Source organism: Chiloscyllium plagiosum, unplaced genomic scaffold (assembly GCF_037043375.1).
Source record: "Chiloscyllium plagiosum isolate Xiang-an unplaced genomic scaffold, Cpla_swu_hap1 HiC_scaffold_21, whole genome shotgun sequence".
Lineage (NCBI taxonomy): Eukaryota > Metazoa > Chordata > Chondrichthyes > Orectolobiformes > Hemiscylliidae > Chiloscyllium > Chiloscyllium plagiosum.
The window spans coordinates 55,526,452-55,552,461 of NW_028270159.1; the positions used below are offsets into that span (position 1 = coordinate 55,526,452).

Sequence of the window (26,010 nt, forward strand, 5' to 3'; positions counted from 1 at the left end):
ATGCATGGTCTCAATATCTGGCATCAAATGAGCACTGAAATCATATACCACAATTCTCATTTGTGTAATAGATAGAAATCACCTTGGCATCGCATCCCACCACCAGTCATGTTACTAATACATAGTGGCAGCGTGAAATGTCTTCCGGGATAATCTGAGGAAGACTATGCACTTTTCAGGACTAAGAGTGACTGCCTTCTCTGAGTTTGCATGATATACAGGGAGAAATGGTCTGAGCAGAGTAGCCATTGTTGCAGGATGTTTTGATGTGCCCTAATTCAGCAAGACGTTTGCAAATGAATTGAGGCCCCCATTTACAATGTGACTTCTGAGCTACTGTTTTTTGTCAAAGATCAAGTGAGGCTGACTTGGAAACAAGAAATGGAGATCTTCCTGTGGAGGTCGAGGGCTGGTGGTGGGCTTAAATAAATACCATGGCAATGTCCTCTCCCCTTGTGAAGACGGATGCTATCTCAGTAAAGGGTGAATAAATTGTGATATCAGAAGGGGTAAATATAGAAAGAGATGAAATAATTGGCCGTGTTTGAAATGAAGCCAACCAGTCAGTTGGGATGCATTTTAAGTTACTGAGATGGGAATTCCAGAGACTCTTGACTGAAATCTTCCAGTTCTCCTTGGATATTGAGTTGGTGCCAGATGGATTGGAAATGATTGACCCCTGTTTGAAATAGGAAACGGGGATTAACTATAAACTACAGACCAGATAGCATCATGTGGGTAATGTGGAACTCTAATCCAGGGCAAAATGGATTGGCCTTTAGAGAAGTATGGGCTAACGTGTGCCAGTGAGCCTGGGTGTGTGAAAAGCAAATTGTTTGACTTGACCAGGTTGTTTCAGGGCAGTGTGGTTAGAGTTGTGTACATGTGGATTTTCAAAAGATGTTTGGGCATAATACCATATAAAAATTTGTTCACAACATAAAAACAAATGTGATTGAAGGGCCTTTGGCAGCTTATTTTAAAATGAGGGGAGGGAAAGAAAGTAATGGTTGTTTTGGCAGGAGTATCTATTTTTATTATTAGCGTGTACTAATTTGGATATGTAGGGCCCAATTCCAAAGTTTGCAAAGTGATGAAGGAGCGACAGGTTTTTCAAGGCTAGAGACAAACAAGTGAAATGGGCCAGCCACACTGCAACTGTAGAGAGCTTTGGTTCGGCCACACAAGGTGAATTATAATGCAGACAAGCATAAAAGGATACATTTGATGGGTGAAATGAAGCAAGGAATAAAAACTAAATATAATATAAACAAACTGTCAAATAACATGAACAAAAACCTTATTGAAGGGCTTCAGGATCAGGGAGACTTGTGTGTTTCTGTACACAAATCTTCACAGGAGAGTTTGAGAAAGCTGTGGGGGAGGAACAAAGAACAGTACAGCACAAAGCCTTCGGCACATCAAGTGCATGCCACCTTTCTAAACTAAAAACCTTTTTTGTCTCTACTCGGTCGTCACCCCTCTTACCATTGGCTATTTGTATGTCTGTCAAGATGTTTTTTAAATATTGCTATTGTATCTGTTTCTACCACCAACCCTGACTGTGCCTTGGAGGCACTTACCACCCTTTGTGTCAAGAAATTTTGCCAGTCACATCTGTTTGAAAATTAGTCACCTTTACCTTTAAACGTATATCCCCTTGTAATTGTCATTGACTCCAACTCTCCATTCTATCTGTGTCTGTCATAATTTTGTAAACTTCTGTCATGTCACCTCTCAGCCGCTGATGTTTAAGTGAAAGCAAATCAAGTTTGGTCAATCTCTCCTCATAGCTCATACCCCTCCAAGCCAGGCAACTTGCTGATTAAACAGTGTTTGGACCCTTTCCAAAGTCTCTACATCCTTCTGGTGATGTGGCAACCAGAACTGTAAAATATTCTGAATGTGGCCGAACCAAAGCTCTCTACAGTTGCAGTGTGGCTGGCCAATTTTTATACTCTGTGCCCTCACTGATGAAGGCAAGTATGCTATATGCCATACCACTTTATCCATTTGTGTTGCTACCTTCAGGGAACTGTGGATCCCTTTGAATGGTAATACCGCTAAAGTTCTGCCATTTACAATCTACTTTCCTCCTGCACTAGACCTTCCAAAATACATCACCTTGCATTTGGATTAAACTCCCATCTACCATTTCTCCATGTGGGGATCCTCAGTTTTATGAACAGAGGAATCGAGAATAGAGAGGTAAAGCCTGGGTTAGCCATTAACTGGAGTATTATGCTCATTCTGGGCATCCCACTCTATAAGGCCTTGACACCCTTCCTGGAGGGTTGTGTAGAACTGGGTGGAATGAGCCCAGGGAAGGGGGAGCTTGTGTGGAGAGAATGTGTCTTTTCTTAGAACAGAGAAGTTCAAGGAAGGTTTCCTCGATTGGTTCCAAATTTTGAACAGTTTTGATGAAGTCAGTAAGAAGAGACCAGTTCCACTTGGACGGGCACCAAATTGAAGGAGATTGATGAAAAAAAATCAAAGGTGACACATCTCATTATAAAGTAAGCATCTGTGATAGGGGAAAGATAAGTCCATGGAAGGGCGGTAAATTGTTGCTGGCTTTATCAAAGTGGCCTAACAGGCTGAATGGCCACCTCCTGTATCATTTTATGATTCTAAGATGCATTTGTATAGTGCCTAGACCTTGAAGCACCCAGAGTGTTTTTCTTAGAGTTGCTAAGTTTATAGCAATTTGAGAGATTGGTTAAGGTTAAAGATGTGATCTAAAAGATGAGAGGGGGGAGGAGTATGAAAATCAAATTCTAGAGCAGGATGCCTTGTTAGCAAAAGAAAGGTGGGGTGTACAAGTGGTCTGAGCTACAGGAACATCTGGTCTTGGGGATTGGAGGGTGAGTTATCAGGACTGGAAGAGGTTAGAGATTCAGCAGATATTGGAAAAGGAGGGTTTTAAACACTTTGTGAGTTGGGAGTGACAGTTGTTTTTGGTCAGTGATGATGTGGAGGTGCTGGTGTTGGACTGGGGTGGACAAAGTTTTAAAAAAAATCACACAACACCAGGTTATTGTCCAACAGGTTTACTTGGAACTACTAGCTTTCAGAGCGTTGCTCCTTCATCAGGTGTTGTGTGATTTTTAACTTTGTTTAGTGAGGTCTGGTGCTGGATGAATGGGACATGAAGAGGGATTTTTATTCTAAAAATAGACATTAGGTGATCTGCAATTTAAGAGCGAGAAACCAGGAACCTGATGAGCAGGACAGTGGAATAGTTGAATCTGGAGGTCAAAAAGAGATTTCAGCAACAGAGTGATGGTGGTGGACAATGTTATGAAGATTATAGGAAGTAGTCTTTGTCACGGAGAAGATGTGAAGTTAGTAACTCAGGTCATGGCTGAAGAGGAAGCGAAAATTGAATTGCAGGTTGGAGGGAAGGAAGAATTCCAAGTGACCAGAGAACTCATTACAGGATCCGTGTTTTGCACAGATATGTAAGAGTATAACCATATGATTTACATTTTCATAAAACTTTCAGGGTTTCTGGGAATGTGTTGGTTCTGTTGTTCTGATTTTAATTTCCTTGTAAGATGAGTATAAGTTCCATTTTTGAGTTCTGTGTTCATTACCATTGGGAGGGGATTGATGTCTGTTCATTTCCAAACCAAGATGAAATCCAAGATTGTAGCTAGGGACTGTCAGTAACAATTATTGTGGGTTTTTTTAGTTTCAAGTTTATTCTTTTGTTACTAATAGTTTGAACTTGAAACTTTACTGTCTTCATGGCACAAATGATTACGTAGAATTAATCTCTCTAGTTATTTGACTGCAAGAAACCACCGTGAGAATAGAAAAATGGCCAAACAGAAACGAGAGAGTTAAATGGCAGGAAATCAGAATAATGAAAATCGTAAAGACAAGGAAGTGAGGGATGATGCCTGTGAGAAAAGACCGTTGTCAGAAGGCAAGATCAGAGATCTGACACCAAATAGCTGACAGGAAATTCCAAATCAAACCTTTGGATTCTGTCAGATTATTGTAATTCTTATGAGGGACAGATTATTTGCCTGTCGCGTGAAGCGAACACATTAAAAATTCTATGGAATTTTGAGGGAGGCGTGAGAGAAAGCTAGGGCAAACGATGCTGCAGAAATGAAAAGAAGGATTAGAGAGGTTTAAAGTGAAAATATAAATGGTAAAGAATTTGATCACACCTTAAGAGAATTGTTATCAAAGTGCAGAACTACTTGGGGATGGTTGAGGAATTTAGTTACGAGGATGATAAAATACTGAGTATTCTTACTTACAGATGGGAATGTTCACTAGAGATCCATGTAAGACACAACAAATAGCAAATGGAATGGATTTATAATGGAATCGAATGGTCAGCACTGGTGCTGAATGGATGATTGAACTCAGCGGGCTTCCCTCAGCTTTGTTGAGTAAAACATGAGGATAACAGTAGAACACCACTGTAAGAGAGAGAGTGACAGACTCATAAACTGGATCACTAGTTAGGTCACAAACTGGTTACTTAATGTTGGTTATGGATAACGTCTTTCCATTCAAAAGCAAGTTAACAAAACATTTCACTATCCCTGACAAATGTTCATATTTCTAAATGTTTACTAAGTTGTTTGACAAATGTCATGTTTTTGAACTGAGCTGTTGTGTACGGAGTGAGTTTTGAGAAGACTTGTAGCTCAGGTTGAGGTTCTGTGTGTAGGTTTGCTCATGGAGCTGGAAGGTTCATTTCCAGAAGTTTTGTCACCATACTAGGTTAACATCTTTAGTGAGCCTCCGAATGAAGCACTGGTGGTGTAGCCTACTTTCTGTTAAAATGTTTGCATTTCCTTGGGTTGTGTATGGATTTTGAGGAAATGTTGAATCAGGCTGTGAGGACTGGACAGTAAGTGGCATTCTTTTGTGTTATAGCAGTGGATAGCACTGCTGCCTCACAGTGCCAGGGACCCAGGTTCAATTCTCAGCCTTGGGTGACTGTCTGTGTGGAGTTTGCACATTCTCCCCGTATCTGCGTGGGTTTCCTCTGGGTGCTCCGGTTTCCTCCCACAGTCCAAAGATGTGCAGGTCAGGGTGAATTGGCCATGCTAAATTGCCCATAGTGCTAGGTGCATTAGTCAGAGGGAAATGGGTCTGGGTGGGTTACTCTTCGGAGGGTCGGTGTGGACTGGTTGGCTGAAGGCCTGTTTCCACTCTGTAAGGAGCCTAATCTAAACGTCTGCACTGCAAACAGGTTCCATAAATGCAACCCAGCAGTCAGTATCGAATCTGTTTGCTCTCCCCTCTCCAGAAGGCATTGCTTCATGAATAGGTTGAGTATTTTAGTATTTCTCCCAGCAGCCTCCACTTTGAGTACAGGTAGTGTGATGAGCATAATCCCCGACAGGAATTATCACACCTCAGCTTTCATTGTAATTGCCTGACACAGACATGTGCACAATCCAGCAGAGTTTATAGGATGGTGTTTTGTGGGTGGGGACCCCACTTGAACATTCAGTCACTGGGAAGATCTCGGTAGATCTGTGAAGGTTTAAGATTTCAAACGATTTACCTTTTTCACTGTTGGTACCGCACAATGTCCAAAGGAATGACACTTATATTGAATTAAAACGGAGACCATTTAATCTGAATGACTTGGTTATTCATTCCCTGTGAGGAGAAAGTGAGGTCTGCAGATGCTGGAGATCAGAGCTGGAAATGTGTTGCTGGAAAAGCGCAGCAGGTCAGGCAGCATCCAAGGAGCAGGAGAATCGACGTTTCGGGCATAAGCCCTTCTTCAGGAAGCCCTTATTCATTCCCTTTATAAACCTAACAAGTGGAAATTCTTCACCTTGATCAGAGAATCCCTACAGTGTGGAAACAGGCTCTTCGGCCCAACAAGCCCACACTGACCGTCTGAAGAGTAACCCACCCCGACCCATTCCCCTACCCTATTACTCTACATTTACCCCTGACTAATGCACCTAACCTACACAAATCTGAACCCTATGGGCAGTTTAGCACGGCCAATTCACCTGATCTCTAAATCTTTGGATTGTTGAAGGAAACCAGTGCACCCGGAGGAAACCCACATAGAATGTGCAAACTCCACATAGAGTAGTCACCCGATGCTGGAATCGAACCCAGGTCCCTGGTGCTGTGAGGCAGCAGTGCTAACCACTGAGCTACCCTGGTTTTAATTTTGGTTTTCCATTGATTGTTGTTTGAGCATGCTTATTGTACCCTACAGCACAGGTGAGCCTTCATTCAGAGTCCATGCTGCCATCTCGCAGTGGTTGGGGTGGTGACCTATCTGGGGGTGTATTTATGACTAGGTGAGTGCAGTGTGTAAGGGTGAACATGAGGGGCCCAATGTTGATTTGCTGAACAGAGGTACAGGAGATATTGGTTTCTCTTTGTCTTGGTGCTTGTCATTAGGAAACGAAAAGGCAGGATTCCAGCTGGCAATGCCCCTCCCAGGGAGGTATTCCTGTAGGCTTGAGGTGAGAATGAGATCAGGATTAATTGCAGTTCTCCCATGTTTCAAAAGCTTGTGTGTTTAGGCTGTTTAACGTATGATCACCACACCCAGCATTAATAAGTTAGCACCTTTTAGAGGTGAGGGAGGAAAAGCAAAATGTTAAGTAAGATTACAGGAGGTGATTTCTGCACAACCTGCAGTGTTTTACCCACTGAGCTGCTGTTTGTGTTATAGAGCAGGTCCTATTGGGTAAACATCAGGTGTTTGGTTGATAGAGACTGATAGAAGTTGAAGGTTGTGTCTAAATGGAGTAAGATTCTGACAGAGGCCAGTTATAATGTTGACATCGCTTTAAATCCAGAAACCTTATTGGAATAGGAATTGGACTGCTTCATGCTCCAGCCTCTGTTTCTGTGCAGTTACACAGACTTGAGTGCAGCAATAGTTTGTGCAAACCCAGCTGCCACCACTATTTATTCAGTGGTTTGTTTGATCAGTGCGGCAGATCTTGCTTGGAAAGTCCCTGAGAGTCTACAACAACTCTGACATTTTAAATAGCACGGGACAGTGGAAAGTCCCAAACATTTGCTGCTGTAAATGGGGTTACTGATTGTGGGGGATACTACCAATAGTAACAATAATATGTTTTTGAATGTAATTTGCTGATTTTCCTCACAGAACTGCTGATTGGGTTTCAAGAGTGCTATTTCATTTCTGTTTTTTAAATCTCATCTGAATGTCCAAATGAAATGGTTGCAATAATTTACACCAGTGCTTGAGTTCAGAATGATAGCACTCCCAGGACAGGGAGAGCTTGGGTTTACATACAAAGTAAAGCTGCCTCTACTCTGTTAAACTGAAAGTAAAGCTGCTGGAAGTGATTAATGGCTAAAGGATGAGGTTAGATACAGAGCAAAGTACCTTCTGTTCTTTTAAAGTGAAATTAAAGCTTCATCTACATTGTCCTCAGCAAACACTCCCACGGCAGGTACAGCACAGGGTCAGAGTGGAAGTCTCCCATTAAGCTGTCTCCCTCAACACGCCGATGACAGATATAGCACTGGGTTAGTTACCATGTGAAACCCAGTACCTTTTTGAAGTTAATTGTTTTTGTATTCTCATATTGTTTCGTTTGAGAATGGCTGAAGTAGTTGGAAGGATGCCCTAGGTAACTACAAGTCTGTTAAGCCTTAATATGAGTGTTCCCATCATCTACGAGCAGCTTTATCCCAGGTGGTAGAGCAGTTTTGTATGTTAAGGTGAATTTATTGTTCCTCACATCAGACCACAGGATTAAGGGGGATGAGGAGGTTGTGTGAGTATTCTGCTGAATGTTTCTCCACTTGCTGGGACCCTGTTGAGATGTGAATATTCTGCTTGGGTTGTTGCTGCTGAAAGCAGAGTGCTGAAGATTCCCATGTGACCTCCTGTTGAGCGGCACAACGAAGTATTAAAGGTCAGAGTGGGGAAGGGTGTGACAATTCTGGTAATTCATGGTGACTGACTTCACGTTGGAGGGAGGAAGGGAGGTTGATGACTAAAGACCATGTGGATGGCGTGTCAACCCATAATGGAAGAAACAGTACATCCAACGGGGAGGTGCCTGACCTTTTAGTTCCCCTGTTGTTGCAGTCTTGTTAACTGTCCCCATTATCTATTGCTGATGTTGTGTTGCAGGCTGACCACGAGGGAAGATGTGAGTACACATTAACGCCTTGTGAAGCGTGCAGCAGGATGGTACGCCAACTCGACATGTCCCGCCACCTGGAGCGAGAGTGCCCCGAAAGGAACCTCAACTGCAAATTCTGTAAATTATTGTTTCACCACAAGGATATTAAGGTGATTGATCTTCTGACCAGAATTAATTCCATTCATTAGGACAACGTATTGGTAATTGATGCTGACAACAGAGAGCGAAAGGGCCCTCTTGTGGTGCAGTGGTAGTGTCCCTACCCTGGACCAGGAGGCCCTGGTTCAGTCCCAACTGATCCAGAGCATTGTAGTTACATCTCTGAACAGGTTGGTTAGAAAAATAGTAGCTGCGTGTTTGTTTTATTTAAACTAATGTGTGTCTTTCCTGTGGTAGTAATTAAATGGGTCCCAGTCCCATCCTCCTTTAAAATAGAGGAATCTTACCCTCATGGCTATTTACTCTTTGCCCTTTACACTGGGACAACCAAATCCATTCTATGGTGTTCAGAGCCAACAGGTGGGTGAGCTCAGTGTAGAGCTGGGCCAGTCTGATTTGTCAGAGTTGCAGCCAATCCCTTTGCTGACCTGGACTTAAGTTTCTTAAGTAAAATACTTTTAGTGTTGGTTCCCAATCCCAACAAATGAACTTTTTCTCCTTATGGATATAGCTGTGAATTCTCTGCATCTTCTTGGGATCTGCTCTGATGAAAGTTTCCGTCTTGACTAATTTACTGATCTCTGTTGTTTAGTATCTGGATTGCAAATGCAGAGACATTGAGCTAGAATTAGTGGGAACAGATTCAGTGTGGTTTAACTGGCACCATATTCTTAGTAATGGGTACTGAGCTGGCTCAAGTTGGACAGGGCGGACTTAAATGTCCTTACTCCAGCAGATGCAAAGAGGCAGTCAAATCTGACTGCTGCTGTCAGACAGCAAGCTGCAGCCATTGCGAGTGAGATAATAGATGATTCAGAAACCCAAACCTCTATTTTTGACAGCCGGTCATTTCCTGTGTCTCAGTCCTTCACCGTATGAGAGCAATAACAGACTGAATGTTGACTGAAGGCCAGCATACAGGAGAGCTGTCACTTTCAAGAGAATGTATTCCAATGCTCAGGATAGCTGATCATTCACCAACTCTGGTCATGGGGATTGTTGTATTAAACAATTCACTAATCAACATCACATGCCGTACTACATCCTCTTTCTGATCATCTGCTCTCACTCCTGAACGTGCAATCTGACACTGGCCTCAGACTCCATCGTGTCAGAAACTCTACCGTAGTTAGCTCCGTCTCCCCAGTAATTTCTGTTTCACTTCCAGGTCTGAAGTAAACGTTCAAACATAGGTACACACAGCAAGCTGAAGGAGGCAACATACAGGCAAAGTAGTCCCATTGATGTATTCGTTACCCCAGCAGGAGAATTCTGTCATGAAGCCAAAGGGATTTTAATAATGAGATGAAAGAGGAAATTTGGAAGTGTTTTACTGTATATGTTGCTGTTCCACTCACTCCTGATGATGTTGTGTCTGATAAAGGGCAGGAAATACAAAGGATCACCCACCCAGGAGTTATTGCTTAGTGTGTTGGATCTATTCTGTTCAGTTATTCAAAGAAGCAATTAGCTTTTGTAACTTGCTTTGTGAACTCATGGTTCTAAAGGCTATTCTGATAAGAATATCTCAAGTCCGATAATCAGCTGATTAGCTAAACTGAAACTGGATTTTCACAATGGACAGAGGTCAGAAATATACAATATGAGAAAGAATGTTACAAGCAAAAAGGTCACAGCATCATGGCATATTGCATCACAAACAGCATTCTACCCATTGACCCTGAAATGATCTTTATCTCCTGCTGTTACTTCCTGCTCCTTACATTTATAATTTCCAAATCGTTTATACTTGCTGTATGAATTGTTAGGAGCTCAAAGAGTGTTAAGAAAATAGGATTTCAGAGCAAGAGTGGGCCTGGTTATCATGGCTGGTTTGGTTATGATCTCAACACTTTGCTGTCTTTAACTCACTCCCAATAATCTTTGATTCCCTTGTCTATCAAAAAGCTATCTAACATGGCCATGAATAAATTAAATGATCCAATTTCTACAGTTATGCAGGGAAGATAATTTAACGCATTACTGATCGTGAGAGGAAAAGGAATCTGCTCACCTCTCTTAACAGTGAGAGCTTTTGTTTTTAAACCTAGTCTCACGTTAGATTCCGGGAGGACATCATACATGTCAAGTCCCCCAGGATCTTGTATGTTTTAATAAGGTCACCTCACATTCTTCGAAACTTCATTGACTATCAGTCCTACTTGATCATCTTTATTTTGAAGAGAGGCCCTAGGGTCTCGGAATGAGTGCTGAACCTTCTCTGAACTGGTTCTAACACAATTATGGCCTTTTGCAAATGAGGAAACCGAATCTGTACCCAGTACTGCAGGTGTGGTAGGATTGCAGCCACATTTCTCTACATTTATTTTCCATTCCCCTCGTAATAAATATCTAAATTTCCATTTGTCTTTTGAATCACTTGCTATACGTGCATGCTGACATTTTATATTCCTGGACCAATCGTGACCCTTTCTGATTGGTTCTTTGTGTTCACCCTGCTTTCTCTCTCCCTCTCCCTGATATCATTTACTTTATGTGGGTGGGCCTGCTTTCTCTCTTCCTCTCCCTGTGTGAGTGCATGCTGCTGACAATCTCCCTCTCGCTGCTTTTCCTTGTGGCAATGGATATGTCTGTGTCTGTTTTCGCTCATTCTCTTACCACCCTGCCATCTCTATTACTCGGTGTGGATGCACACTGCTCTTTCTCTCTCTGATCATATTCCGTGGTGGATGCCTATGTTTCTCTCTCCCTCTGTCTGTCTGTCTCTCTCCCTCTGTCTGTCTGTCTGTCTCCCTCTGTCTGTCTCCCTCTGTCTGTCTCCCTCTGTCTGTCTCCCTCTGTCTGTCTCCCTCTGTCTGTCTCCCTCGCTCTCTGTCTCTGTCTCGCTCTCTGTCTCTGTCTCGCTCTCTGTCTCTGTCTCGCTCTCTGTCTCTGTCTCGCTCTCTGTCTCTGTCTCGCTCTCTGTCTCTGTCTCGCTCTCTTTCTCTGTCTCGCTCTCTTTCTCTGTCTCTCGTTCTCTGTCTCTGTCTCTCTCTGTCTCGCGCTGTCTGTCTCTCTTTGTGTCCTCCACCTCTGTTCGTGTGCACACTGCTCTCCCAGCCACTTGGCAGCAAGAAGCTGAACCCTGGAGAGGCTGTTTGTGCTGTTGTGTCTCAGCGCTGGAGACTCCTTGACTTTGTAGTTTTCCTGGGTGTTCTGGGTCAAGAGGGAGAGATGACCTTGTTCTTGCTGCCAAGTGGTCTGAGTTGAAGGTGAGTTGAGGACATACTCAGGCCTGAGCCTCCAGGTTACCCAACTGTTGCACTCACTGTGGGATTCAACATACTGTCTAGGAATCAGATGGGATGTTGATGAACCATTTCTGATTCTGAAGTTGGTGGGCCTGCTGAGAGTGATGGTTTGCAGCTGTTCGACAAGGCATCTCACCACCATTTTCTCAAGGACAGACAGCAAATGCTGGCCAGCCCATTGATGCCACATCCCACAAATAAATATTTTTAAAAAAGGACTGCTGTTTGAATCCAGTAACAGCACTATAGCTACAGAATAAGTTACTGAAAGTGTCATTTCTGGTTGCCCCTCACAGGCCCATGATGAAATCTGTTCCAAGTTTCCGTTAACATGCGAATGGTGCGGAAAGAAAAAGATTCCAAGAGAAAAGGTAAAGTGTGTGTTTGAAACCAATCAGGAGGCAGGAGGACAGTCCGAAAGTTAGAGTTGGTTAACAGTGCTGCGATGTTTACACTGCACGTGTGTGCAATGTATAAAAGAAATGATTTGGTTGTATTTCTCCCTCCCCTCTGATGAAAGCCTGATTCTCCCTCTTTAACAGCCATTGGCTCAATTAACAGTTTACTCAGACCAAGCACCTTGCACACTTCAGTGAACTTGCCTATTTTGGGGCAGTTTCCTATGGCCACATGCACTAGAACTCAATTAAAACTTAGTAACCAGCGAGACTTTTGTCCTTTAGCTTCTATTTTAACCTATGACAATTAGATTTTCCTGCTCCTCGGATGCTGCCTGAACTGCTGTGCTTTTCCAGCACCACTCTAATCCAGAATCTGGTTTCCAGCATCTGCAGTCATTGTTTTTACCTAGTTAGATGAAAGTGCAGTTTCAAACTCGTTATTCCGGCAGAGTGCTTACAATGAAGGAAATGGACGTTTCTTTGTCAGTGATATTTGGAACTATATTTCAGGGCTTTGACTGACAGTCAGCATGTGGCCAGGCAGGTGTATATGTGGAGGAGCAGTTTCATGTAATGCTGATCTTCCAGTGTGTTTATTGTATGTTCCTCTCCACAGTACTTGGATCATACTCGGACATGTGGGAAGGTGAAGTTCCCTTGCCGCTTTAGCGTGATTGGCTGTGAAATAACTGTAAGTGCACTAAACAGTTTTCTATCTATTGTAAAATAGATACAGGATGATTAATAATTGAGATGGATTCAGAGCAATGTGTTAGTTAATACTGTTTACCTCTGAGGGCTGTGCTGATATTCACAGAATCATACAGAAAAGGCCCTTCAGCCCATCAAGCCTACACCAACAAAGCTGCCACTATAAATGCGCTAATCCCAATTTCCTGCAGTTGTTCAAAAACTATGCCCTCTTGTGATTAACCAACCTGCTTTCTATTCACCCTGGCCATGCCCCTCATAATCTTATACACCTCAACCATGCTTTAAAGAAAACAATCCAGCCTGTCCAGTCTCTTCTGAAAGCTCGATTGTTACATTCCAGACAACATCCTGGTGAACCTCCTCTGTACCCCTGTAGTACTATCACATCCTTCTAGTAGTGAGGTGCCCAGACCTGCACACAGTACTCCATCTGTGGCCTAACCAATGCTCTGGACAATTCCAACATTATCTTCTTGCGGTTTTGCCTTCATTAGTCGTGGCATAAGGTATGTGCTCCATATGCCGCCTTAACTATCCTAATCATGTGCTGTGCCAACTTCAGGGATCTGTGAATAATTACACCAAAATCCCTCTGTTCCTCTGAGTTACCCATTGTCCTGCCATTCATTAAATACATTCCTCATCTTGCTGCTTCCAGAGTGTATCACCCTCACATTTCTCAGGGTTAAATACCATCTGCCACTGGCCTGCCCATCTGACCAAACCATTTATATCTCTCTGTAACCTACAGCTATCTTCTTTGCTATTAACCACTCTGCCAATCTTTGTGTCTTCTGCAAATTTGTTTAACGTTCCCCTCACATTTTCATCTGTATAAATTTTAAATATATATTTCAAACAATAATGGTCCCAGTACTGATCCTTGTGATATAACGCTGGACATCAGACTCCCGTCACTCAAACAGCCTTCTCCCACTGTGCTTTGTTCCTATTACTGAACCAGTTTCTGATCCATCTCACCAAGTTTCCCAGAATTCCATGTGCTTTAACCTTCTCAATCAGTCTGCTGTGTGTGACCTTGTCGAAGGTTTTGCTAAAAGCCACATCAACTACAGCAGCCGAACTTCCTTCATCCACATACTTGGTCACATTTTCAAAACATTCTAACAAATCTGTTAGGCATGACCTCCCTCTGACAAAGCCATGCTGACTCTCCGCAATTAACCCAGGCCTTTCCAAGTGGTTATTAACTTGTTCTTTCAGAATTTTCTCCAATGTTTCACGACACTGATATGAGAATCACTGGTCTGTAATTTCCTGGTTTATTTATACCACCCCTTTTAAAATGTGGAACCACATTAGCCAACCTCCAGTCCTCTGGCACTAGCCCCTTGGCCAGAGAGGAATTAAAAACTTGTTTCAGAGTTGCTGCAATTACCTGATTTGTCTCCCACAGCAGCCTGAGATGCAACTCATCTGGGTCCGGGGATTTGTCTATTTTTAAGCCTGACTGAGCCTCCAATATCTCTCCGTTTCCTGTGTCGAACTGTTCCTCACAGTCCCTTTTCCTGAATTCCGTATCTACATTCACCTTTTCCAGAGTGAAGACCAAAGGGGAGTATTTATTCAGGTCCTTTCTGATATCTTCTGACTCCCCACACAGATTGCCCCTTGATCCCTAATGGACCCAACTCTTTCCCTGGTTAGCCTCTTTCCTTTAACATATTTATAAAATATCTTGGGATTCTTCCTAATCCTGTTCACAAGTCCCTTCTCATGCTCCCTTTTTGTCCTTCCAATTGCTTTTGTAAGTTCCTTCCAGCACTTCCGGTGTTCCTGTAGGGCTGCACCCTTTGGACTTGCTAAAAGCCCTACTGCTCTCCTCTATCTAGTCCTGAATTGTCCTAAATACCCAGGATTCTCTGAAGTTATTGTTCCTACATTTCCCTCTAAAGAGTACATGTTGGATTTGTACTCTTCCCCAGCTACTTTTTGGATGCCCCCCAGTTGCTCCACTGTAGACTTACCTACTGTGGCTACATCCTGCTTTATTTTAATAAAACCTGCCTTCCCTCAGTCTTTAGCAGGCCATCTTTCTCCATCTCCAGAATAAAGTTGAACGGTACCGTATTGTGGTTGCTATCACTTAAACGTTCTCCGACTGCCACGTCAAACACCTGACTGGCTTCTCTCCCCAGAACCAGATTCAGCACTGCACCGTCCCATGTTGGGCCATCTACATATTGATACAAAAAAAAAACTCGCTTGGATGCATTTCAAGAAGTCCGCCCACTCTAAAACCTTAACACTTTGACTATCCCAATTTATGTTGGGAAAATTGAAATCCCCGAGTATAATTGCTCCTCTGTGTCTCACTCATTCCCACAATGATGGGTGGCCTTCATTTATCATACTAATGTCCAGATTATCTCATCTGTAGATAACCTGACCATGCCTAGCACAATGGCCCTTGGAACCTGGGCTTTTCTTTTACTATTGTGAAAGTTCTGTGTTTCACCGTGCCATCAGGGTTGTTGCATGTACCATGCTGGAGATTGTAAACGCAGCAGTCACGTCACATGGCTAATAGATATTCACTGTATATTGCTGTAATGTTAATTACATTAAATTGCTCGGTATTAATTTAATGTACAAGCAACTTGTATGAGAGGTTGATTGGAGACACACGATATGTATTGTGCCTCTTGTCAATAAAAGTGTAAATGTAAAAATATTAGTTTCCAGTATTTCATCCTCCATCTCACTGGGAGCTTCAGTGGTGCATGGACTCTAGTGCGGAAAAATGTGTTGCTGGAAAAGTGCAGCAGGTCAGGCAGCATCCAAGGAGCAGGAGAATCGACGTTTCGGGCATAAGCCCTTCTTCAGGAATGAGGAGGGTGTGCCAAGCAGGCTAAGATAAAAGGTAGGGAGGAGGGACTTGGGGGGAAGGGCGTTGGGAACGCGATAGGTGGAAGGAGGTTAAGGTGAGGGTGATAGGCCGGAGAGAGGGTGGGGGCGGAGAGGTCAGGAAGAAGATTGCAGGCCAAGAAGGCGGTGCTGAGTCTGAGGGTTGGGACTGAGATAAGGTGGGGGGAGGGGAAATGAGGAAGCTGGAGAAATCTGCATTCATCCCTTGTGGTTGGAGGGTTCCTAGGCGGAAGATGAGGCGCTCTTCCTCCAGGCGTCGTGTTGCCATGGTCTGGCGATAGAGGAGGCCAAAAATCTGCATGTCCTTGGCAGAGTGGAAGGGGGAGTTAAAGTGTTCAGCCACGGGGCGGTTGGGTTGGTTGGTGCAGGTGTCCCAGAGGTGTTCTGTGAAACGTTCCGCAAGTAGGTGGCCTGTCTCCCCAATTTAGAGGAGGCCACATCGGGTGCAGCGGATGCAGTAAATGATGTGTGTGGAGGTGCAGGTGAATTTGTGATGGATATGGAAGGATCCCTTGGGGCCTTGGAGGGAAGTAAGGGGGGAGGTGTGGGCGCAAGTTTTGCATTTCTTGCGGTTGCAGGGGAAGGTGCTGGGAGTGGAGGTTGGGTTGGTGGGGGGTGTGGACCTGACGAGGGAGTCGCGGAGGGAGTGGTCTTTCCGGAATGCTGATAGGGGAGGGGAAGGAAATGTATCCCTGTTGGTGGGGTCCGTTTGGAGGTGGCGGAAATGACGAAGGATGATACGATGTATCTGGAGGTTGGTGGGGTGGTAGGTGAGGACCAGTGGGGTTCTGTCCTGGTGGCAATTGGAGGGGCGGGGCTCAAGGGCGGAGGAGTGGGAAGTGGAGGAGATGCGGTGGAGAGCATCATCAATCACGTTTGAGGGGAAATTACGGTCTTTGAAGAAGGAGGCCATCTGGGTTGTACGGTATTGGAACTGGTCCTCCTGGGAGCAGATGCGGCGGAGATGAAGGAATTGAGAATATGGGATGGTGTTTTTACAGGGGGCAGGGTGGGAGGAGGTGTAGTCTAGGTAGCTGTGGGAGTTGGTCGGTTTATAGTAAATGTCTGTGTTGAGTCAGTCGCCCGAACTAGAAATGGAGCGGTCTAGGAAAGGGAGGGAGGAATCTGAGACAGTCCAGGTAAATTTGAGGTCGGGGTGGAAGGTGTTGGTAAAGTGGATGAACTGTTCAACCTCCTCGTGGGACTCTAGTGGCAGGTCACTGGTCTCAGCAACTGCTCTGTCTTTGACCATACTCCATGTTGTCCATGTCTGATTACACTCCTGATTTGAGGATTATTGGGGTTTTGAAGGGTCAAAGTTGAACTGGTCACTGTAGTTGATCTAACCCCAGTCCTGTTGCTGTAGTCACGGTGCTGAGAGTGGATGGTGAAGTTCAGTTTCTGGTCAGTGCTGTTGGCTGAAATGACAATGATGCTGGTGTATGACAGGCAGATGGTTTGCTTTTCCCCAGTCTGAAATGATTGAACAACTCAGTCTGGGTGGTGTCCAGCCTCCTCCATATCCAGAAGTTGGTTTCTGTATTGTGGTGCTGTTCTGGGAAATCTAAATTCTTCAAAAACTTCCTTATCTTAAGATTGAAACTGAGTAGCCCCAAACTTGTTTCATTCCTCTTACTGAGGTAGCAACTCCATTGTGTGTGTGCTGCACATGTCAGTATCTCAGTGAACAGACTGTGGTTGTATTGGAACCCTGCAGTACAGTCAAAGATAGAACTTTTTTTTAAACTAAAAGGATCTCTGTTTTGCATGCAGAGCTGGTGTGACTCTCCCTATAGGAGGAATTAAAATCCTGATTGCAGTCAGCTAGTTTCACACACTCCAACTATAGTAATTGCTGACATTTGTAATATAGGGGAGCTGATCGGAGAGTCCCTACAGTGAGGAAACAAGCAACTTGACACGACATGCCTACACCAGCCCTCCAAAGAGTATCCCCTCCCAGACACATTCCCTATTACTCTACATTTACCCTGACTAATGCACCTAACCTACACACCCCTGAACACTACAGGCAATTTAGCATGGCCAATCCACCCTAACCTGCACATCTTTGGATTTTGGGAGGAAACCGGAGCACCCGGAGGAAACCCATGGAGACACGGGGAGAATGTGCAAACTCCACACATACAGTCGCCCGAGGCAGGAATCAAACCCAGGTCCCTGGCGCTGAGGCAGCCGTGCTAACCACTGAACCACCGTGCCGCCCCAAAAGCATGTTCTTAAGTGAATTGGCCTGAAGCCAGTTGGAGTAATCTCACTGATACATTATCTACTGTAGGTATGTGAACAGGGTGTATCCTGTCTGAAATATCTTGCCTCTCCCTTATCCTCTAGCTGCCTGCTGGGAAGATTGTCAGACACAGGCTGTCATGGGTCAGCTAGTAGGTGTGTATTTTGTTTGAAGTTAGCTGGGAGTACTGGAGGACTGGAAAGTTTTGGTGCTCTTAGCTTTTAACCTCTATGAAGGGAACAGAAATTCTCAAGTGAGAAAGTGATGCTTAAGCTATACAGAGGCTTGCTCAGATCCCCCTCTAGAGGACCTGTCCCCCTCTGGAGGACCTGTTCTGGGCATCTCCCCTCTGAACAGATATTTTAACTTGAGATAGCTCCTGCACAGATTGACCAGTGTCACGTCATGAAGACAGTTTGTACAAATGTGGCTCCTATTTGTTTGCATTTAAAAGGTTGAAGTGCAATTTAGTGTTTAGGATGGCAGAAATTTGATTAAATAGACAAGGAAAACATATTTCCTCTTGTGGAGGAGACCGAATTGGGACATGGAACCTTCAGACTACGCTGAGGTCATTTGGGTGAAGTCCAAAATCACTGCTTCCCACAACGGGGCTGAAATTCTACAGCTGTCTTAAGTGCCAGCAAACGCTGGGCATAGTTGAAATTTTAAAGACTGCAATTGATACTCTAACCGAACAAAACTCTCCTGAAGGAATATGGAGCAAAGGAGGATAGGTGGAGTTTGAGATATAGATCAGAAAATTCTAATTGAACACAGAACAGACTTAAGAGATGGAATTACCACTTCCTGTTCCCCTGCAGTATTGCTCTGTCTGTGGACTTACCTGCTCTATTCACCGGCTTTGTTTATTTTCTACATTACACTGTAGAATGTGGGCTTTTGGAGTTGGACAGTGTGTTTTCTTCTTCATGTGCATCAGGATCTAACAGAGAACAATTAGGCTTCTTCTAAATTATTCCTTATTTTTCAGTTCTGCAGAGATCTCCGCACACCGAGCGGCACTGCTGGTTTACTAACCTGCTGTTTACTTTCTGTACACAATCTGCAATGGTTTAGCTAGATTTTTATCGTGGCTGTGCAGTTGATTTGAGATCAACAGGGTTTATGAGGGTTGCCAACAAGATTGAATAACTGAAGGATACTTGACACAAATTCCTCAAAACTAACAATCTGAGACACACATTGCACTTCGATATAAACCCCAAGTGAGTGTAAGGTACTTCTCATAGCATTTAGTGAGCTCGATGGGTTTAACGCCAGTTGACAGTAGTTTCTGTTGGATTACGTTGGTTTCTTATTTTAATCACAGTTTTATCATTTGTAGTCAAATTTCCTGTCTGCTGTGATGGGATTCCTAAACCCGTGTCGCCAGATCATTAACCTAAGCTTTAAGATTACTAACTAGTTTATTGACATTGTCACTGTCTTCCCTCAGTCACTTGTCGCCAGGGTTTTTGATGCCTTCTGGTGTTTGGATGTAGATGTCATTGAGATGGCCCTTTCTGAATGCTACCTTGCCGAGTGTTCAGCAACCTGTCAGTGTGGCTTCATTTCAACCGCCCACTATGCTGTACCCACTCTGCGTGTTGCGAGAGGCAGACTCTATTTGCTGTTGGACATGGTGTAATGTTTTCTCTGAAGGGAGGTTGAGATCCTTGTGAGTGCTGTCCGGTGCAATGTGGCTTTGCTACCCTGTGAGTGTTGGGTGTTGTTGACAAATGTTTCTATTGATCCTTGCCAGGCTGAGAAGGAAAAGCTGGCTGAGCATGAGAACCAGTGTGTGGTGGACCACATGCAGATGCTGCTCCAACATGTGATGGGAATACGGAGTGCTGTGGAAAGCCTACAGCCTCTGCACCTGCAGCAGGCCAAGCTCAAGGTCAACCAGCTCTTTACCTCTGTTCGTGAAATGGAGGAGACTCTGGGACCATTCCGATCGATCGCTCTTGGTGAGAGAGGCTCCTCCTCTCCTGGTGGGGACCTGGCAAAAGCTTACTTGTCAGAAAGCTTAGAAGATGTGCAAACGCGATGTGCAGCTCTGAAGCACAAAGCTGAAACATTCGAAAACATTGTCTGTGTTCTTAACCGTGAGGTGGAACGAGCCTCTGTGAGCATGGTAGCTTACGAACAACAACACAAACTGGACCAGGAGAAGATTGAAGCCTTACAAGCAAAGGTGGGTGAACTGGCACATCCAGACTAACCTCCCGAGAAAATACAGGCAGTGAGCAGCCTGTAGCATATACCGTGTGCAGAAGCTGCATACCTCAGTGCTTCCCACGACTACAATACGGTGCGAAAGGCCAGCACTCCCCCCAATGTTTTACACAAGGGCTCCTTTGTGCGCAGCAACAGTGTGTGACCGCAGTCACTCAAACCGTGAGAGAATGCAGGACCTGGTGGAGCAGGGCCCATGGATCAATGTCTGACTGCTTACCCACATAACTGTACAGGATCCTGAAATAGTCCCCCCACCCCCAGCCCAATAAATGCATCTTAACCCATTCATCAAAATTCTGCTTAGCTAAGATAAATGATAGCTCTGTCACTGTATAACACTGGGGCGCAGTGCTGATGGGTATTCCAAAATGTTACCACACAACGGTGAGACAGTGACAGGCCTGTCCCCACCAGGACTGTACCCCAGTGTTATACAGTGACAGGCCTGTCCCCACCAGGACTGTACCCCAGTGTTATACAGTGACAGGCCTGTCCCCACCAGTACCGTACCCCACTGTTATACAATGACAGGCCTGTCCCCACCAGTACCGTACCCTAGTGTTATATAGTGACAGGCCTGTCCCCACCAGTACTGTACCCCAGTGTTACACAGGGACAGACCTGTCCCCACCAGTACAGTACCCCAGCGTTATACAGTGACAGACCTGTCCCCACCAGTGTTATACAGTGACAGACCTATCCCCACCAGTACCGTACCCCGCTGTTATACAATGACCTATGTGGGCGGCACGGTGGCACAGTGGTTAGCACTGCTGCCTCACAGCGCCAGAGACCCGGGGTCAATTCCCGCCTCAGGCGACTGACTGTGTGGAGTTTGCACATTCTCCCCGTGTCTGCGTGGGTTTCCTCCGGGTGCTCCGGTTTCCTCCCACAGTCCAAAGATGTGCAGGTTAGGTGAATTGGCCATGTTAAATTGTCCGTAGTGTTAGGTAAGGGGTAAATGTAGGGGTATGGGTGGGTTGCGCTTCGGCGGGTCGGTGTGGACTTGTTGGGCCGAAGGGCCTGTTTCCACACTGTAAAGTAATCTAATCTAATCTAATCTAACCTGTCCCCACCAGTATTGTACCCCAGTGTTATACAGTGACAGACCTGTCCCCACCAGTACTGTACCCCAGTGTTACACAGTGACAGACCTGTCCCCACCAGTACTGTACCCCAGTGTTATACAGTGACAGACCTGTCCCCACCAGTACTGTACCCCAGTGTTATACAGTGTCAGGCCAATCCCCATTAGTACTGCACCTTGTGTTTTAGAGCGACAGAATTTTCCCCTCCAGAACCATTATTCCGCTCATAATGCTTTCTCCTTGCAAGTTTTGAAGGACAGGATGTCATGTGTTTCCTCCCCACATTCACTTTACATGGAGTGAAATATCTTCGAATGAACCTTAGTTTGTGACAACCTTACACCTTATCCTATGGTATTTATGTCATGGATCTGCATGGCTGTTCCTGTCATTCAGGTGCGTCAGATGGAACACGCTACAGCCTTGAAAGACCTGTCTATAGCACAGTTGGAACTGAAGCTGCAGGCACTGGAGTACAGCACTGACAATGGAATCTTTATCTGGAAAATATCCGATTTCAGTCGAAGACGACAGGAAGCTAAAACCCAACGATCGCCTGCTATATTCTCCCCAGGTAAGTTCCGTGTTGTCAAATTACTTACAGAGAGCAATCTGATGCTCGCTACATTCAGGCGTAATGTCTTTTGTTATGGTCTGTGATGCCTGGGAGGTCAGTGGTTGAAAAATGGATGCTGGGACCTCAATTGTGACTATGTTGGAATTTGGAAATTTGAGAGGAACAGAGAAGCAGAGAAACATGGGTGTAGTGAGCAGGTGTTATTTTTCGTGCATGGAATCCTGTGTCGGTCAGACTTTGGTGAATGTTTAGCAGTAAGGATTTCCCTTCCACTGGAGAAAGGGTGGTTTGCTGCTTTCCCCCGTCTCTCAATTGCTTTTCCATCAAGACCAAGGCCTGGCTATTTTGGCAGATGTGGTTGATGCTGAAACAGGGGCTTTCTCTGCTTTTGCCCCTTGCCACAAACCACATGGTGTTACCACTGGACAGTCTCTGCCAAATGTACTAAATACTTGCAAGCATTACTTGCATGCCATAGTGGCCTGTGCTTTGCCCTTCCAACATCTGGCCCTATACTGTGAGGTCAGCAGAGTTTATCACGAGAAGAGCTGGATAGAACGTGGAGCAAGAGGCTGTCGATCCAGTGAGGATTTCCTAGCAGTGATTTGGCTTCATTTCAGTAAAAGGGCATTACATAAAATCATAGAAGATAAGATCTGGAGTAGGCCATTCAACCCTTTGAGCCTGCCCCTTCATGCTATTCAATACGACCATCCAATTCATCCTGCTTTCTCCCCATACCCTTCAAATATTTTCAATGAGTTAGATATAGTTCTTAGGGTTAAAGGTGTCTTAGCGTTAAATATTTTGACCTCACCATTTTCTGCGGTGGAAAATTCCGCAGACTGTTCACTCTCTGGGTGAAGAAATGTCTATCGTCAGGTTCCCTCTGGTAATCTGTAACACTGTAATTGACCTCTTCATCACGGTCAACAGCCATGGAGTGGCTCTGCATCGCTGCCAGACGTTCCTAAGTAACCTTCAAGGTGCTTCTTCTCATCTTCTCTAAGGTGAGAGTTGCCTGTCAACCTTTGGATATTAATGAGTAGAACTGGCCATGAAGTTGTGCATCTGCTTCCTGCCTTGCCTGTGATTTACTATTCCACTTCTCCCCACCGATACAGGAATTCCACTTCTCCCCACCGATACAGGATAGTGCTGATCTCCATTTAAGAGGGAGTCTGATGTATGACCATCTCTGATCTGCCTGCCCACTTCTATCTAACACACCTAGTGTACACAGGAAAAACAGACTTCTAGGGGCTGCAGCAAATATAATTGGCCTGGGTATTTCTAAACTACCTTCAACTCTTATTGCTCAGAACAGTTGTGTGCAGCACTCGGAGAATGTGGAACATGTTGCAATTTTTGTTCTTTTAAAACAATCCAAACAGACAACTAATTTTCAATGTTCTTCGAACAGGATGCCCCTTTTTGAAAACTTATGATAATTTCTTATGAAAAGGCATGTTTCCCTAAGACATAGTCGTGGAGTCATACAGCACAGAGACAGACCCTTCAGTCCAACTCATCAGCACTGACCAGACATCCCAATCTGACCTGGTCCCATTTGCCAGCACTTGACCCTTATCCCTCTAAGCCCTTCCTAATCATGAACCCATTTTTTTAAATGTTGTAATTGTACTAGCCTCCTCCATTTCCTCTGGCAGCTCATTCCATACACGTACCACCCTCTGGGTGAAAACATTACTCAGAATACCTTCTAAATCTCCCCCCACCTTAAACCTATGCTCTCCAGTTTTGGACTCCCACACCCTAGGCAAAAAAGACCTTGACTATTTACCTGATCCATGCCCATCATGATTTTAAAACCCCTATAAGGTCAGTCCTCAGTTACTGATGCTCCAGGGAAAATAGCCCCATTCTATTTAACCTCCTTATAGCTAAAACCTTCTAGTCCCGGCAACATCCTTACAACTGAATGTATTTTATTCAGAATATTAGGCAAGTATTGCTTTCAATGATGCTAGTGTTTCAGCCGCTAAGGTGCTTATAACTCCCCTTTTTAATTTCCTGGCTTCCCATGCCACTGGACAACATTTAGGATTCCTTCACCAAGAATATGATAAACTCCGCCTTACCGGAGGATCCATCCGGGAGACTGGCATGTGAAGCTTCACTAAAAATGGCAAAATCGATAGCTTCCGGATCATCCAGGGCTGGAACTTGATGCCAGTCTGAGTGTTCCATTGGGAAGGAATAAAGTCTAGTCTGAGTGTGCCATCACTTGAACTGACCAGTCAAACTTTTTAACTGGTCTACCTGACCTTGGATGTCAGACTATCTTTCTGTGAGGATCTGGTTTAATTTATTGGGATGTGATTGTCATGTTCAGTGTAAGATTCCGATCCGCAGTCACTCCCGATTTATTCTGCTTGATATCTAATCTTACGTATTTAAAGCATCTCGAAGCCTGACTACCGACCTTCCTTAAAAAAGTTTTATTTATCACCTATTGTCCGCATTCTCCAGTTTCTACAGGTTGCAATCACAAACGTCAAGGTGCTTGGGAAGTTGCAAAACCTGTCTGGGTTTGCTTTTAACTGAACGCAATCTGCTTTCAGTACAATAGACCTGCCTAAGGAATACCACCCACACTTAAAAAACATGTTTATTGTTGACTGATGTATTAATTGCCACAGTTTGCCTTCTGTATTGTTAGCTTCTTTAGCTAACCTTTGACGTTTTCTCCCTTATGAAACTGAAGCTTTTATATCCATCAATTTACATTCCCAGGAATATGTCACTAAAACAGCTAAGAAAATGTCTGGCTCCCTTTTCCTGCCATAGGGAAATTATTTTTATTCATCTATGGGTTGGGGTGTCGCTGGCTGGTCAGCATCCTCGTTGCCCTTGAGAAGGTGATGGTGAGATGCCCCCTTGAATCGCTGCAGTCGACGTGTGATAGGTTGACTAGCAATACTATTAGGGAGGGAATTCTGAGATTTTGACCAAGCGACAGTGAAGGAATGGCAATATATTTCCAAGTCAGGATGGTGAGTGGCTTGGAGGGGAACTTGCAAGTGGTGGTGTCTCTATGTATCTGCTGACCTTGTCCTTCTAGATGGAAGTGCTTGTGGGTTTGGGAGGTGCTGCCTGAGGATCTTTGGTGAATTTCTGTAGCATTGAAGAACAAAGAACAAAGAAAACTTACAGCCCAGGAACAGGCCCTTTGGCCCTCCAAGCCTGAGCTGATCCATATATACTGTCTCAACCTGTCGGTCAATTCCTAAGCATCTGTATCCCTCTGCTCACCACCTGCACATACATCTGTCCAGACGCATCTTAAATGAATCCACCGTGCCTGCCTCTAACACCTCTGTTGGCAACGCGTTCCAAACACCCACCACCCTCTGTGTGAAGTACTTGCCGTGTGTATCCCCCTGAAACTTTCCACCTCTCACCTTGAAAGCATGACCTCTCGGTATTGAATCCTTCATCCTGGGAAAAAACTTATCTCTCTATCTACCCTGTCTATACCTCAATCAGGTCCCCCCTCAATCTCCTTTTTTCTAATGAAAATAAACCTAACCTACTCAACCTCTCTTCATAGCTAGACCTTCCATACCAGGCAACATCCTCATAAACCTTCTCTGCACCCTCTCCAAAGCGTCCACATCCTTTTGGAAATGTGGTGACCAGAACTGTACACAGTGTTCTAAATGTGGCCAAACCAATGTCTTGTACAATTTTAACATGATGTGCCAGCCTTTATACTCAATACCCCGTCCAATGAAGGCAAACATACTATATGCCTTCTTGACCACTCTATCCACCTCTGCAGCAACCTTCAGGGTACAATGGACCTGATCTCCCAGATCTCTCTGCTCATCAACATTTCCCAAGGCTCTTCCGTTCATTGTATAATTCGCTCGAGAATTAGTCTTACCTAAATGCATCACCTCACATTTGTCTGGATTGAAATCCATCTGCCACTTTTTCCACCCAACTCTCCAGTCTATCGATATCCTCCTGTATTCTTTTGACAGTCCCTAATGCTTTCTGCTACTCCACCAATCTTTGTGTCATCTGCAAACTTGCTGATCATACCAACAGTGCCCTTTTCCAGATCATTTATGTATATTACAAACAACAGTGGCCCCAACACTGACCCCTGTGGAACACCACTGGTCACCTTTCTCCATTTCGAGAAACTCCCTTCAACTACTACTCTCTGTCTCCTGTTGCTCAACCAGTTCTTTATCCTCCTAGCTAGAACACCCTGCACACCATGTGACTTCACTTTCTCTATTAGTTTACCATGGGGAACCTTATCA

The 26,010-nt window shown here is 44.5% G+C and overlaps 1 protein-coding gene across 5 annotated transcripts in view; it reads left to right on the plus strand.

Moving 5' to 3' along the window:
• Window positions 1–26,010, plus strand: part of traf2b (Tnf receptor-associated factor 2b) — a 54,071-nt gene that overhangs the window by 17,067 nt on the left and 10,994 nt on the right. For all 5 annotated transcript variants that reach the window (XM_087998586.1, XM_087998590.1, XM_087998591.1 and 2 more), the window contains 5 exons: window positions 8,126–8,287; window positions 11,845–11,919; window positions 12,566–12,640; window positions 19,569–20,003; window positions 21,532–21,709. In XM_087998586.1, the coding sequence (XP_087854712.1) occupies window positions 8,126–8,287; window positions 11,845–11,919; window positions 12,566–12,640; window positions 19,569–20,003; window positions 21,532–21,709 (925 nt within the window). The remainder of the gene's footprint in view (window positions 1–8,125; window positions 8,288–11,844; window positions 11,920–12,565; window positions 12,641–19,568; window positions 20,004–21,531; window positions 21,710–26,010) is intronic.